This window comes from Thalassophryne amazonica, chromosome 21, assembly GCF_902500255.1.
Source record: "Thalassophryne amazonica chromosome 21, fThaAma1.1, whole genome shotgun sequence".
Lineage (NCBI taxonomy): Eukaryota > Metazoa > Chordata > Actinopteri > Batrachoidiformes > Batrachoididae > Thalassophryne > Thalassophryne amazonica.
Window position 1 is genome coordinate 2,805,421 of NC_047123.1, and position 12,465 is coordinate 2,817,885.

Below are 12,465 nucleotides of genomic sequence, written 5' to 3' on the forward strand. Positions count from 1 at the left end.
GGCACCCCTGGTCAGGGTTCTCATCCCGTCTTCGTTTCTTATGAGGTCACCAAAAACACACCAACAGCCGTCAGGATCTTAATCTCCTGCTGTTCCAATCAGCGCGTGCTGTTCCACCTGCTGTGGGATTAAACAGCTCACATCTCCATCACCCTTATTCTCTATTTATCACAGCTGAACTATTTTGAACCCCTTCATGACCTTTAACCCTTCTTTCCTGTCTAAATTATGTAGCCATTAAATGTGTTAAAGACGTAATTTATTTTGAACAAACTCAGAGACAGTCTTTTCAAATTTCAGCAAAATGACTTATCTTCAAAATGAGAGATTCTCAGATTCAACAAGGACGATAATAACAAAATAAATATAAATGTTCTAATTAATCTTTCAGCTGTGTCCATTTGTTTGGGGTCACCACAGCAGATATGGTGCAACATTTATTTTTCAGAGTCACATTCCTGAAGTATCTATGGCTCTAGAAGGAGAAAGAAGCCAAAAATCATGTTTGTGATGGTGGCAGAAAACCAGAGGAACCAGCAGGAACCCACACAGACACCAGTTCAGGGTCAGGCTCAGGGCAGGTTGGACAGGTGTGAAAACACGCAATGTGGACAGGTGTGAGAACACGCACTGTGGACAGGTGTGAGAACACGCACTGTTGTTGTGTAACGCTGTCACACTGTCCTTGTACACGTCCTGCACCACCCTCACATACTTTTCTGCCACTCCACTGACATGACCAGGATGTGAATCGTTTTCACCCATGACAACAGAATGATATGTTGATATGTTGTAGTTCCTAGGGTTTGTAAGAGTAGAATGGGAGGCAGAGCCTTCAGCTTTCAGGCTCCTCTCCTGTGGAACCAGCTCCCAATTCAGATCAGGGAGACAGATACCCTCTCTACTTTTAAGATTAGGCTTAAAACTTTCCTTTTCACTAAGGCTTATAGTTAGGGCTGGATCGGGTGACCCTGGACCATCCCTTGGTTATGCTGCTTTAGACGTAGATTGTGGGGGGTTCCCATGATGCATTGTTTCTTTCTCTTTTTGCTCTGTATGCATCACTCTGCATTTAATCATTAGTGATCGATCTCTGTCCCCCTCCACAGCATGTCTTTTTCCTGGTTCTCTCCCTCAGCCCCAACCAGTCTCAGCAGAAGACTGCCCCTCCCTGAGCCTGGTTCTGCTGGAGGTTTCTTCCTGTTAAAAGGGAGTTTTTCCTTCCCACTGTAGCCAAGTGCTTGCTCACAGGGGGTCGTTTTGACCGTTGGGGTTTTACATAATTATTGTATGGCCTTGCCTTACAATATAAAGCGCCTTGGGGCAACTGTTTGTTGTGATTTGGCGCTATATAAAAAAAATTGATTGATTGATTGATATGTAGAAAAAGAGCAACTTAGGTTTGCTCAGGAAGATTTTAATTAAAGTTAACACCAATAAACGATTCTTTGATCAACAAAGAAAAGTTGTATGCTTTTACACTTTTTACTTTTTTTCTGGCCTTAGTAAGTCAATCATCAGGGGATATGGTGGCTTTTCTTTTTTGTTTTAATAAAAATTGTTGAAAGAAATGAGGATTTAAGTTGATTTAACTGTTCAGCTGAAGCATTAAATTGTTGTTTTGTTTTTACACAAATTTTTTTTTTACACTAATTATAAACTTTGAATACCTCAGGTTTGAGTGATTGACGTGTCCTATCGGCACCCAGGTCTCTGCGGGTCCTGACAAATTATGTGAACAAATTATTTATCAGGATTGGTTGACAGGATAAGCAGGATGCAAATGCAGGACGCAGAAACACAGCTTTGTGGCGTAAAATTGTTTACTTGATATTCAGGCTGAGGTCTGTACACGGAAAGTCCACACAGAGCAACAGGATCAAGAGCATCAGGCTAACGGTGTGGTCGAGGTACACAAGCAGGTAGTCAAAAACACAAAGAGGCAATCAGAGCAAGGCAAAAATATACAAACAAGGCTGGAGAGAGGCACTAGGCACATCGATCTGGTGAAGGACAAAGACAAACTGTGAGACTTATAAAGCACCCAGGTGATTAACGGCAAATCAAGAACAGGTGTGTGGAGAAGCTCCCAGAACCGGGGTGTGGCCAGACAGAGAGAAACACCCACCACCAAGAGCCCAGCGAGGAAGACAAGAGAGAGCAGGACAGAGGACTACCAACCAAATAGACAGAACAAGAGACAGACAGAACTCAAAAGCAACCCAAAAGACCAAATACCTGACGTTATTTCCATTTTGAAGACGGCTCAGGATGTGAATTTCAACAAAATATTTCTTGAAATGGGTGGGGACACCGGCGATCGCAACTTCATTGCAACAGAAGTCAAATAAATTAGATTCAGAGAAATAAATTGGCAGGAAACACGGCCTAGAATAAAATATTCTAAATTCGATATGTTATTTTCACATTTACACAAATACTCTGCCTCAGATTTAAAGAATATTGCAGATTCTCGATCAGTTTTGATGTTTTTGCTGGACTGAGGAAAGCAGACAGCAGTCTGTACCATGAAGGACCCGTGACACTCACCAAAAGATGGACCATTCCGTCTTTCACCTCATGAAATATTCTGCACCAGTGGCCGTCAGCGTCAGTGAGCATTTAAATGTGATCCAATACTTCAGTTAATTTACACTTCTGTGAGATTTTCTAGCAACATGTGAAAGGTTCAGGTCGAAAACCATAAACTTGGCTGCTTTGGTAAGTCTCCATGTGAAAAATATGAATCAATTTGAAGATACTTTTTTATTTCTAGACATCTGTGCATTTTTCTGATTTATCCTATATGGACGACCATGTTTGCCAGAGTAAGTTGTTAACTAAATCAAATCAAGTCAATTTTATTTATATAGCGCCAAATCACAACAAACAGTTGCCCCAAGGCGCTTTATATTGTAAGGCAAAGCCATACAATAATTACGTAAAAACCCCAACGGTCAAAACGACCCCCTGTGAGCAAGCACTTGGCGACAGTGGGAAGGAAAAACTCCCTTTTAACAGGAAGAAACCTCCAGCAGAACCAGGCTCAGGGAGGGGCAGTCTTCTGCTGGGACTGGTTGGGGCTGAGGGAGAGAACCAGGAAAAAGACATGCTGTACTACTCATCACATTATCTGGGATCTTTTGGTTCTTCAAAACAGGTGCTGGATTGGTTGTCACAGGAGCACATCCACAACTGCAAACCTGCTCAGGAGCTGATTGGTTTCATGTAAACACAATTAGAAGATGGACGTCAAAGATATAAATTAGGAACTGAGTCCAACCACCAGCTGCACTGTTCTTATGGGAGACAATCTCATAATAAGAAAATTACAAAATATGTGCATTTCCTAATGTGTTTTCTATTGAAACTGAATTTTTGTCTTTTCAAAATATAATGAAATAAAAGGGAAGGCAGGGGAGCAAAAAAACAACCAGACAACTGCAGCTGCTGCTGGCAGTGATTCCTGCATTCTGCCAGATCGAATTAAATTCTCTGTATCCTGAAGTTAAGCACCAACCAGTGAGGAAACATCAGATCTTCATTTCTGGGCAGCACACCTACAGCTCCAGTGAGGTCACACAGTTACAGGAAAGTCAACAAAAGTGTTGAACCTGAAACGTTCCCACTTCCTCTTTGACAGCATTGTGTTTTGTCACGCGAGCAGTGTTCTCCGGTTACACTGGTTGCCTCCTGGAATGTTTCTGTGACATTCTGTCAGCTGATGAAGCTGGTTGTGGTTTGGACAGGTATGTTGGTTTTTCACATGGAGATCATTCACCTGACAACCTGAGTGGATTCCAAACCTGAAGAACTTTCACACATAACGCTGCAAACTAGAGTTACTCTGGTTTCTCTGCAGCGTCGAGGATTAAAGAAGATTTCAGATAAATCTGTCTGAGGAGCTTCTTGCTGCAGTCAGGACTTTTCTCTGCGGAGAAAAACTTTACATTTTCAATCAAGTTCATAAGTATTTGGACAAAGAATAATTACATAATTTTGCCTCCACATACCAAAACACTTGATTAAATAAAACCACATATAGTTGTGCTCATATGTTCACATACCCTGGCACATTTTTTTTTTGTTTTGTTTTTTTATTTTGGGGGGGGGGGGGGGGGGGGGGGGGGGGGGGGGGGGGGGACATTTTTCAGAGAATATGAACGATAACACAAAAACAATTTTTCACTCATGGTTAGTGGTTGTGTGAAGCCATTTATTGTCAAACAACGGTGTTTACTCTTTTTAAATCATAATGACAACAGAAACTAACCAAATTACCCTGATCAAAAGTTTACATACCCTGGAGATTTTGGCCTGATAACATGCACACAAGCTGACAAAAACATGTTTGAATGGCTACAAAAGGTAACCATCCTCACCTGTGATCCATTTGCTTGTAATCAGTGTGTGTAAAAAAGATCAGTGTATTTCTGGAATCCAGACAGACCCTTGCATCTTTCATCCAGTGCTGCACTGACATTTCTGGTTTCTGAGTCACAGGGAAAGCAAAGAATTGCCATTGAAAAGGTAACTGAAGTGTATAAAACAGGAAATGTTGTGTGCTGGGGTGTTTGGCTGGCTTGGTTTTTGTTTTCTGTTTCTCCCACCAGGTGGTATGCATTCAGGACTGAGTGGCTGAGCATTAGGACCTCACCCTGAACACCTGAGGCTTGTTTTCATGTGCAGGTCATCAGGGCTCACAGCTGTGGTGTATTCTGTCTTGATCAGAGATTGCTGCACTTAAACCTTGAATGCACAGCGTGTGATTGCCAGAGACTCGACCTTGTGAGCAGACGTGTGAGATCAACGTCAGGAGAACAATCTCACCATTACGGACGCAGAGACCACTCCAGGTTTGACGCCACAGTCTGTGAAGGAGGATTGGGTGAGGTCTCACGCTCTTCAGCACACTTCCTGAGGTAATTTGGTTTTGGTGACTTTTATGAAGTAATGACAGTGGATTTGGTGTCCCTCACACCTTGTGTTATTGAGCTGTCACGTTATGCTAATTGTCTAATCAGCTTCTGCTGCCGTGGAGATTTGAACTGAGTTGTTCCGTGCCTGCAGGGTGAGAAGCTGAGATATATTTAAGCCAGGAAGTGTTTGCTGATTGTGTGCACCTTTTGAGTTGTGTCTCTCTGGGTGGAGAGTGTTGGACTCACCTCATGTTTTCTTTCTTCACAGACTCGGTTTGTCGCAGCCACCTGGGGGGTGTTGGCGGGGTCCCTGGGTCCGAACTGCTGTGGCTCCGGACCGTTTGCGCTGCTGAGAGCGCGCCGTGTTTTCACCTCACCAGACCGCGGACATTTTTGGTTGTTTATCACTGCACTCATTATGTTTATTAAAGTCTGTTATCTTTTGAACCATGCTCTGCTTATTTCGTGCTGGGTCCTGTCAAACGCTGGGTCGGTGCTCCGACCGCATCCAACACATAACAGGAAAGACATAAAAACATATCCAAGGGACTGAGAATGCCAATCAGCAGTGTACAAACTCTAAGAAGTGGAAAATGAGGGATTCTGCTGGAACCAAACCACGGTCAGGTAGACCAACAAAGATCTCAGCAACAACTGCCAGGAAAATTGTTCAGGATAGAAAGAAAAACCCACAAATAACTTCAGCTGAAATATATGACTTGCTGAAAAAAGTTGTGTGGCTGTTTCAAGATACACAATAAAGAGGCACTTGAAGAAAACTGGGCTGCATGGTTGTATCGCCAGAAGAAAGCCATTACTATGCAAATGGCACAAAGTATCATATTTACAATACATCAAACACACAGAGAATAAAGTCATTTGGAGTGATGAGACCTAAATTGAACATTTTGGCCACAGCTATAAATGCTACATTTGGAAAGGAGTCAACAAGACCTATGATGAAAGGTACACCCTTCCTATTGTGAAGCATGGCGGTGGATTGCTGATGTTTTGGGGATGTGTGAGCTACAAAGGCACAGGAAACTTGGTGAAAATTGATGGCAGGATGAATGCAGCATGTTATCAGGAAATACTGGAGGAACATTTCCACTCATCAGCCTGGAAGCTGTGCATGGGACGTACTTGGACATTCCAACATGACAACGATCCAAAAAACAAGGCCAAGTCAACCTGTCACTGGCTAGAGCAGAATAAAATGAAGATTCTGGAGTAGCCATCTCAGTCTCCTGACCTCAGTATCATTTTGCCACTCTGGGAGATCTCAAACGTGCAGTTCATGCAAGACAGCCCAGGAATTTACAGGAACTGGAGGATTTTTGCCAAGAAAAATGAGCAGCTTTGCCATCAGAGAAAATAAAGAGCTTCATCCACAACAACCACAAAAGACTCCAATCTTTCATTAATATTAAAAGGGGCAAGACTTTAAGGCTAGGTTGAAGGCACACTATTTTTTCCCTGTTTTATCATTAGCATTTTATACAATTGTGTGTCTTCTTTTATTCCTTTTACTTATTTATGCTTTTAATTTTTTTGATTGTGTTTTTAATCTTGATTTCATTTTATTCTGCCTTTTAAAAGATGTTTGTGAAGCGCCTTGAGGTGACTTGTCATGATTTGGCACTATATAAATTAATACATTTGATTTTGAAATTTGATTTGAACACACGGTATTAAGAACAGGGGGAGGTAAACTTTTGATCATTTGGGTAATTTCTGTTGTCATTATGATTTAAAAAGAGTAAACACAGTTATATATGTCACCTGGTCACACATTTTTGTGGCCATAGTGGAGGTTTGAACACCAGATTGCTTGTATTTGAGATCAAGGCTCCACCAGGTCAGTCAACAGGGAATCCCCCACTAGTCAAGCCAGTGGGAACATCTTTTCAACCTAGACTACACCTTGTTACATATGTCATCACTATTTTTGACCTTGGAATGAGGTCACAAGTGCAATGTCACCTTATCCGGGATCTTTTGGTTCTTCAAAACAGATGCTGGATTGGTTGTCACAGCAACACATCCACAACTACAAACCTGCTCCGGAGCCGATAAGTTTAATGTAGCAGAATTAGATGATGGACCTCAGTAGGAACTCAGCCATCGTCTGCACTCTTCCGTTATGATTTCACAATACGAAATTTCCAAGTGGAGAGAAAATTTGTCACCATCATGATCCTTTAACCTCGATTCAGTACTGTTAGAGAGCCACAGCTTCAGTTCCATCATATATACACATTATATAAGTTTTAATATTTGTATAGGTGCTTGGTGTAACAGTCTAAATATTTAATGATAAATGTTCAGACTGTATAAATCATGGGAAATACAAAAGAACAAATTTTTTACTTTCTGCTTCTGACTCAAATGTCTTTCAGTGTTTTTTCAGAGTTTTAGTCTTTTGTTTTGATTAATCTGGATGGTTTTTAAAAAAAAATAAAATCCAGGCTTATTAGTGATGTTTAATTTGTATTTAATGATTTATTTTGACACACTGTCGATCTGGATTTTGGCAACATTCCTTTACTGTCATTACTAAATAGGTCAGGGTTCAATTCCAGGTGTGTGCTTCAGGCTATCTGAATTCTTGGATGAGACACTTTGGGCTCGATTATAACAACAGATGTAAAACAGACCTGTGCAGAGGTTTCAGGCCTGTTTGGGGCGTGTCCCAGTGCACTTTGCTACTAAAGCAGCTGGGCGCTGTGCCCTCAAGGGTTCAGTCAAGTCTGAACTTGATACCAACCTGTTCGAGTGCACAGCAGCCAGCGGCCGCCGTTGTGGGTGAGCGGTGATATGTGCAGGCAGAGTGAACGTGAGGTGTGACGGTGGTTTTCTGAGGCCTCACACTGAGATGCTTTTTGTGCTGTGTTGGACTTTAGGGGAGGTTTGAGCTGGTCTAAGGGGCTTAGGCTTTCTGATGGACAGTGCCAGTGTACCAGTTCTGTGCTAGAACACAACCCCTTGTTCAAGACCCCCACATGAGTGTGACTGGTTCTCTTATTTAGTGGGCGTGGTTGCTGGACCTAAAAATGACAACTGGACCAGGTGAAAACTGGTCATTACGTTGTGCTATTCTCTGTGCCAAGTTTATGCTGGCGCCCTATAAACGGGTATCAGACAGGGTGTGGGAGAAATCTACAATAGACTGGTGTCACATCCAGGGGGCGCCATAGAGCCTCACCCACTTCACAAAAGTCCTATCTGGGGTCAGCTTTTACACCTCACACTCCATTGTTTATCCAATCACAGGCTTGCTGATCATAGTTTTCGGTGTCGATACCATCCTAGTCAACAAGTTCATGTCATCATCACAGGTGACTGGCTGCAGGTTGTCTGATTAAAGCTTCTTTCACACCAGTTCATCTGGGATCTGGGCGTGGCCATCGTGGAACAGCAGGTGTGTTAGACGTCACCTTACACTGTACGGGTCTGACTTAATGTCAACCCCCCTGTGAGGGCGGTTCCTGGTTTGCTCTAATTATCTCAAGGGTTCTTTGACACAGCTTCATTTTGATCTGCTACAAAAATGGCAAAACACCATGACAGCAGCCACTGTTGTCACTGATGCTACAGAAAGTAGAATTACTCCAACATCAAGGCGGCCCCCTTAGACTCCGCCCCTGCAGTCTGTTTACATCTGACCATCAAGTAAGGGGAAGACAGTCTCCATCTGTCCATTTTCTCCGCCCTCTTATTCCAGTTAATGGCCACAGGAGCTGGAACCCAATGCTGGGTTCAACCTGGACAGGACACCAGGCTGTCGCAGGGTCCACACCTACAGTCAATTCAGGGTCAGCAGTTTCCCTAACCAGCATGTCTTTGGACATGGGAGGGAACCCATGAAAACACAGGGAGAACATGCAAACTCCACACAGAAAGGACCAGGCGGGATGAGAACCTGCACCTTCTCGCTGAAGACAGCTCAGACAGTGTGTCTGAGGGCATGAAGGTGGACGCTGTGGGAGGTTCAGTCATATTGTGTCTCACTTTCTGCTGTGATCAAAAGTGCATTTACACAGACAGCGGCCCAAATGGTTTTCACCAGAGACGGACACATAAACAACATGAGTGGAAATAACCATCTTTATTAGCCCCTCGAGATAAAAAGAAAATCTCACATCAGCTGATCAACTTAAGAACACTTACATTTGACCTTCAACAACAACAGATATTTTTAAATAAAATATCAGAACAGGTTTTGTTTAAATCACGGTTTGACATTATTTCAGAGTATCACACGTCTCGGGTGTCCATGAAGCTTTTGCACAAAATCCATATAAAAAGTTAATCTGCAACAACAAACGTCACTTACTCTTCCAGATGATCCGTCAAAACGAAGGACTGTCAGCACTTAACACATGAATGCTCTTTACTGGACACATGTCTCAAGTGTCCCCCGTCAGGAAACTTAATGGCGGTTACCAGCCGTCACATATGGCTCCACCCACAGGCTGTTCCGGCTGAATACATTCAGTGGAATCAGCTGTTCACATGGTTACGACCTGATGTCTACTGTAATAAGACGGATGCAAATTAAATAAATAAATAAATAGATAAATACAAATCTGAGCAAATTTAGACATCGAGTGTCGTGTGTGTGTAAATCCTTCATGTGGTTTTCTTCTGCTTGACCTGTTCTGGGTCAGAAGGAAACTGGACAGAACGGGGCGGGGACAGTGTGGACAGAACGGGGCAGGGACAGTGTGGACAGAACAGGGCGGGGACAGTGTGGACAGAACGGGGCGGGGACAGTGTGGACAGAACGGGGCGGGGACAGTGTGGACAGAACAGGGCGGGGACAGTGTGGACAGAACGGGGCGGGGACAGTGTGGACAGAACGGGGCGGGCACAGTGTGGACAGAACGGGGCGGGGACAGTGTGGACAGAACAGGGCGGGGACAGTGTGGACAGAACGGGGCGGGGACAGTGTGGACAGAACAGGGCGGGGACAGTGTGGACAGAACAGGGGCGGGGACAGTGTGGACAGAACGGGGCGGGGACAGTGTGGACAGAACAGGGCGGGGACAGTGTGGACAGAACGGGGCGGGGACAGTGTGGACAGAACGGGGCGGGGACAGTGTGGACAGAACGGGGCGGGGACAGTGTGGACAGCTGGTCCTACTGTCACAGAGCCAACAAACACAGCAGCTCTCGCGTACATCTGACATTAGATGCTCAAACTCTTCTGAGTATTTTTAATGTTACAGAATGTCTTAACTCTGTTCTCTAGAACTCATAACCCTCTGCTTTATGGGTATAAAGTTTAATTCTCTTCTTTTTGTATAACTGTGTTTTCCTGTTTGTGTGGGCGTGTTTCGTTGGCATCTGTGGTGGCCATGTTGGAAAACAGACAACAGCCATTTTCAGATGGAACCTTCGACCAGCAGACGGCTGTTGTCAAAGGTTCTGAGAGTGGACGTCGGTGAAGGTATCGGGGTACATTTCCTGTTTACATTATTTAACTATGATACATGTTTTTTAATCTTGTCCTGGTTTATTTCCTGATTTACATACTTGATGATGAGGGCTGCTGATCCTTTCAACCAGGACTGGAATCTAGATGATTTTCTCCAACAAACCCAGGATGTAAACGCCACACCAAACGGTCCACACTGGGATCAAACCCACGGCTCTCTGGCTTTGACCCGACAGTGCTAGCCACCTTCGTTATGCTGGTGCATCTCTTATTCTGACTATTTCAAATAATATGTCAGATTTTGTCACGGTTATATTTTTAAACGTTGACCTTCCTGCGGTAAGTTGTTTCACATTTCTTTGGCTTGAAGATTAGAAACGAGGCCACAATTGTTTCTTCTTACAAAGACCTGCTTCTTAGTTTCTTCCTCAGGTCGGTGCCTGTGCTCAAGAGGAACAATGGAAACTTATTCTTCATTTCTTCGGACTCTGGGATTATGGGCGCCTCAGAATCGGCCATGCTGATTTGGCTCAGTGACCTTATGCTCTTGTTGATGTGATTGTCTGGTTCCGGTTCAGGGATTGGACTGGAGATGTTTCGCCACCTCCTCAGCACCTTCTCCAGGGTATCTGTCTTCGTTCCCCAAATTGCTTCATAGCATTTGGGCAAGAAATGGCAAAAAATGATGCCGTAGCTCGACACGAGGATGGCTGACGCCTGCACGGGGCTGCCCTTTTCTATGTTGGTGATGTAGACGGGAACAAAACACACCCACACGAACAGGTACATGATCATACTGAAAATAATATAGCCCGTCTCACTGAACTCCTGAGGAACCTTCCTGCCTTTGAAGGCTAAGAGAAAGCCAACAAACGCCAGCAGCGCTATGTAGCTCAACATAATGCCAAAGCCAATGTATGTGGTTCCGACATTACACTGGATTGGTTTGTCCATGCTTTGTGGGGACGGAGGAGTGGTGTCGATATCAGGAGAATCAAAGACCAGCCACAGAATGCAGATGACTGCTTGGAGAGCCGTTACAATGGAAACGATCACCGGCGGGTTGTACAGCTTGTTCAGTGTCCTGTGTGTCACCTGGCCAAAGGGAAGGAATGCCAAGAAGGTCCGAAAGGCCTTCACCAGGATGCAGGAGACGCACAGAGTGAAGCCCATGGCGTACATGACCTGCCGCGCCCGGCACAGATGAATGTTGGGCCTTCCAATGAAGCAGATTACACTTCCAAAGCTCACTGCCAGTCCAGCCATCATCACACAGGACAGTCTCACTTCAGCTCGTTTCATCGGTGCGGAATCTCTGTGCACCAAAAAGATGATCAACATCACGCCCAACAGCAAGACCCCAAAAGCTGTAGCTGCCACCAGAGTGATGGGATGTGGACTGTTCCATTTCATGTAGGACTCCAGTCGTGGTTCACACTTAAAGGAACCCTTCAGAGACCAAGTTCCATTGGGACACCTTTTGCAGTCATGTGAATCTGTTGCGGGGAAAAAGGTATTTGTTAAAGACAACAGACCACCAAACGTTTGGTTCTCATCGAGTGCCTCTTTTCAAACAGTCAAGTTTTATTTGAGAGGCACAATTCTTAAGTAGATCAGGTGGATGAGTGAATAAGGAGCTGGCCTGCCAATAGCTACACCTGGGTTCAAATCCCATTCATGCTACCCGTCTGTGTACTTGGACAAAAACTTAATCTGCATCGTCTCAGTCTACCCAGCTGCAAAAATGGGACCTGGTCTTGGCTGGGGAAGTAACCTGTGTCCAGTCCAGACATAAACATGGGCACCAACGGACCCCAGAGCCAAGATAGGACTTCAGCTTCTTCTCACCAAACTACTCCATCCAAGAACCAGACCCTGGTGAACTTGAGATGTGGGAGAATAGTGCCACCTAAACAAGAGCAGTTTCAACCCAGATTGTGTAGTTTCTTCTTAGCTGTGTCATTTTTCAATGGCTGTGTTGTAGTTTTTCCCAAATTTTCCAGATTTGAATTTGGTGTTCTGTTAGAATGGTAATTGTTAGCTATTGTTAGTTGTATTTACTGTCTTCTAGGACAAGTTGTTGTGTTTTCACTTGTAATAAGCAAC

The 12,465-nt window shown here is 44.1% G+C and overlaps 1 protein-coding gene across 1 annotated transcript in view; it reads right to left on the reverse strand.

Moving 5' to 3' along the window:
* Window positions 1-9,008: 9,008 nt before the first annotated feature.
* The window catches only part of LOC117502615 (G-protein coupled receptor family C group 6 member A), a 33,049-nt gene continuing 29,592 nt past the window's right edge, over window positions 9,009-12,465 (reverse strand). Inside the window, exon 6 of the mRNA XM_034161673.1 lies at window positions 9,009-11,855. Coding sequence (XP_034017564.1) covers window positions 10,759-11,855 — 1,097 coding nt within the window. The 3' untranslated portion in view covers window positions 9,009-10,758. The remainder of the gene's footprint in view (window positions 11,856-12,465) is intronic.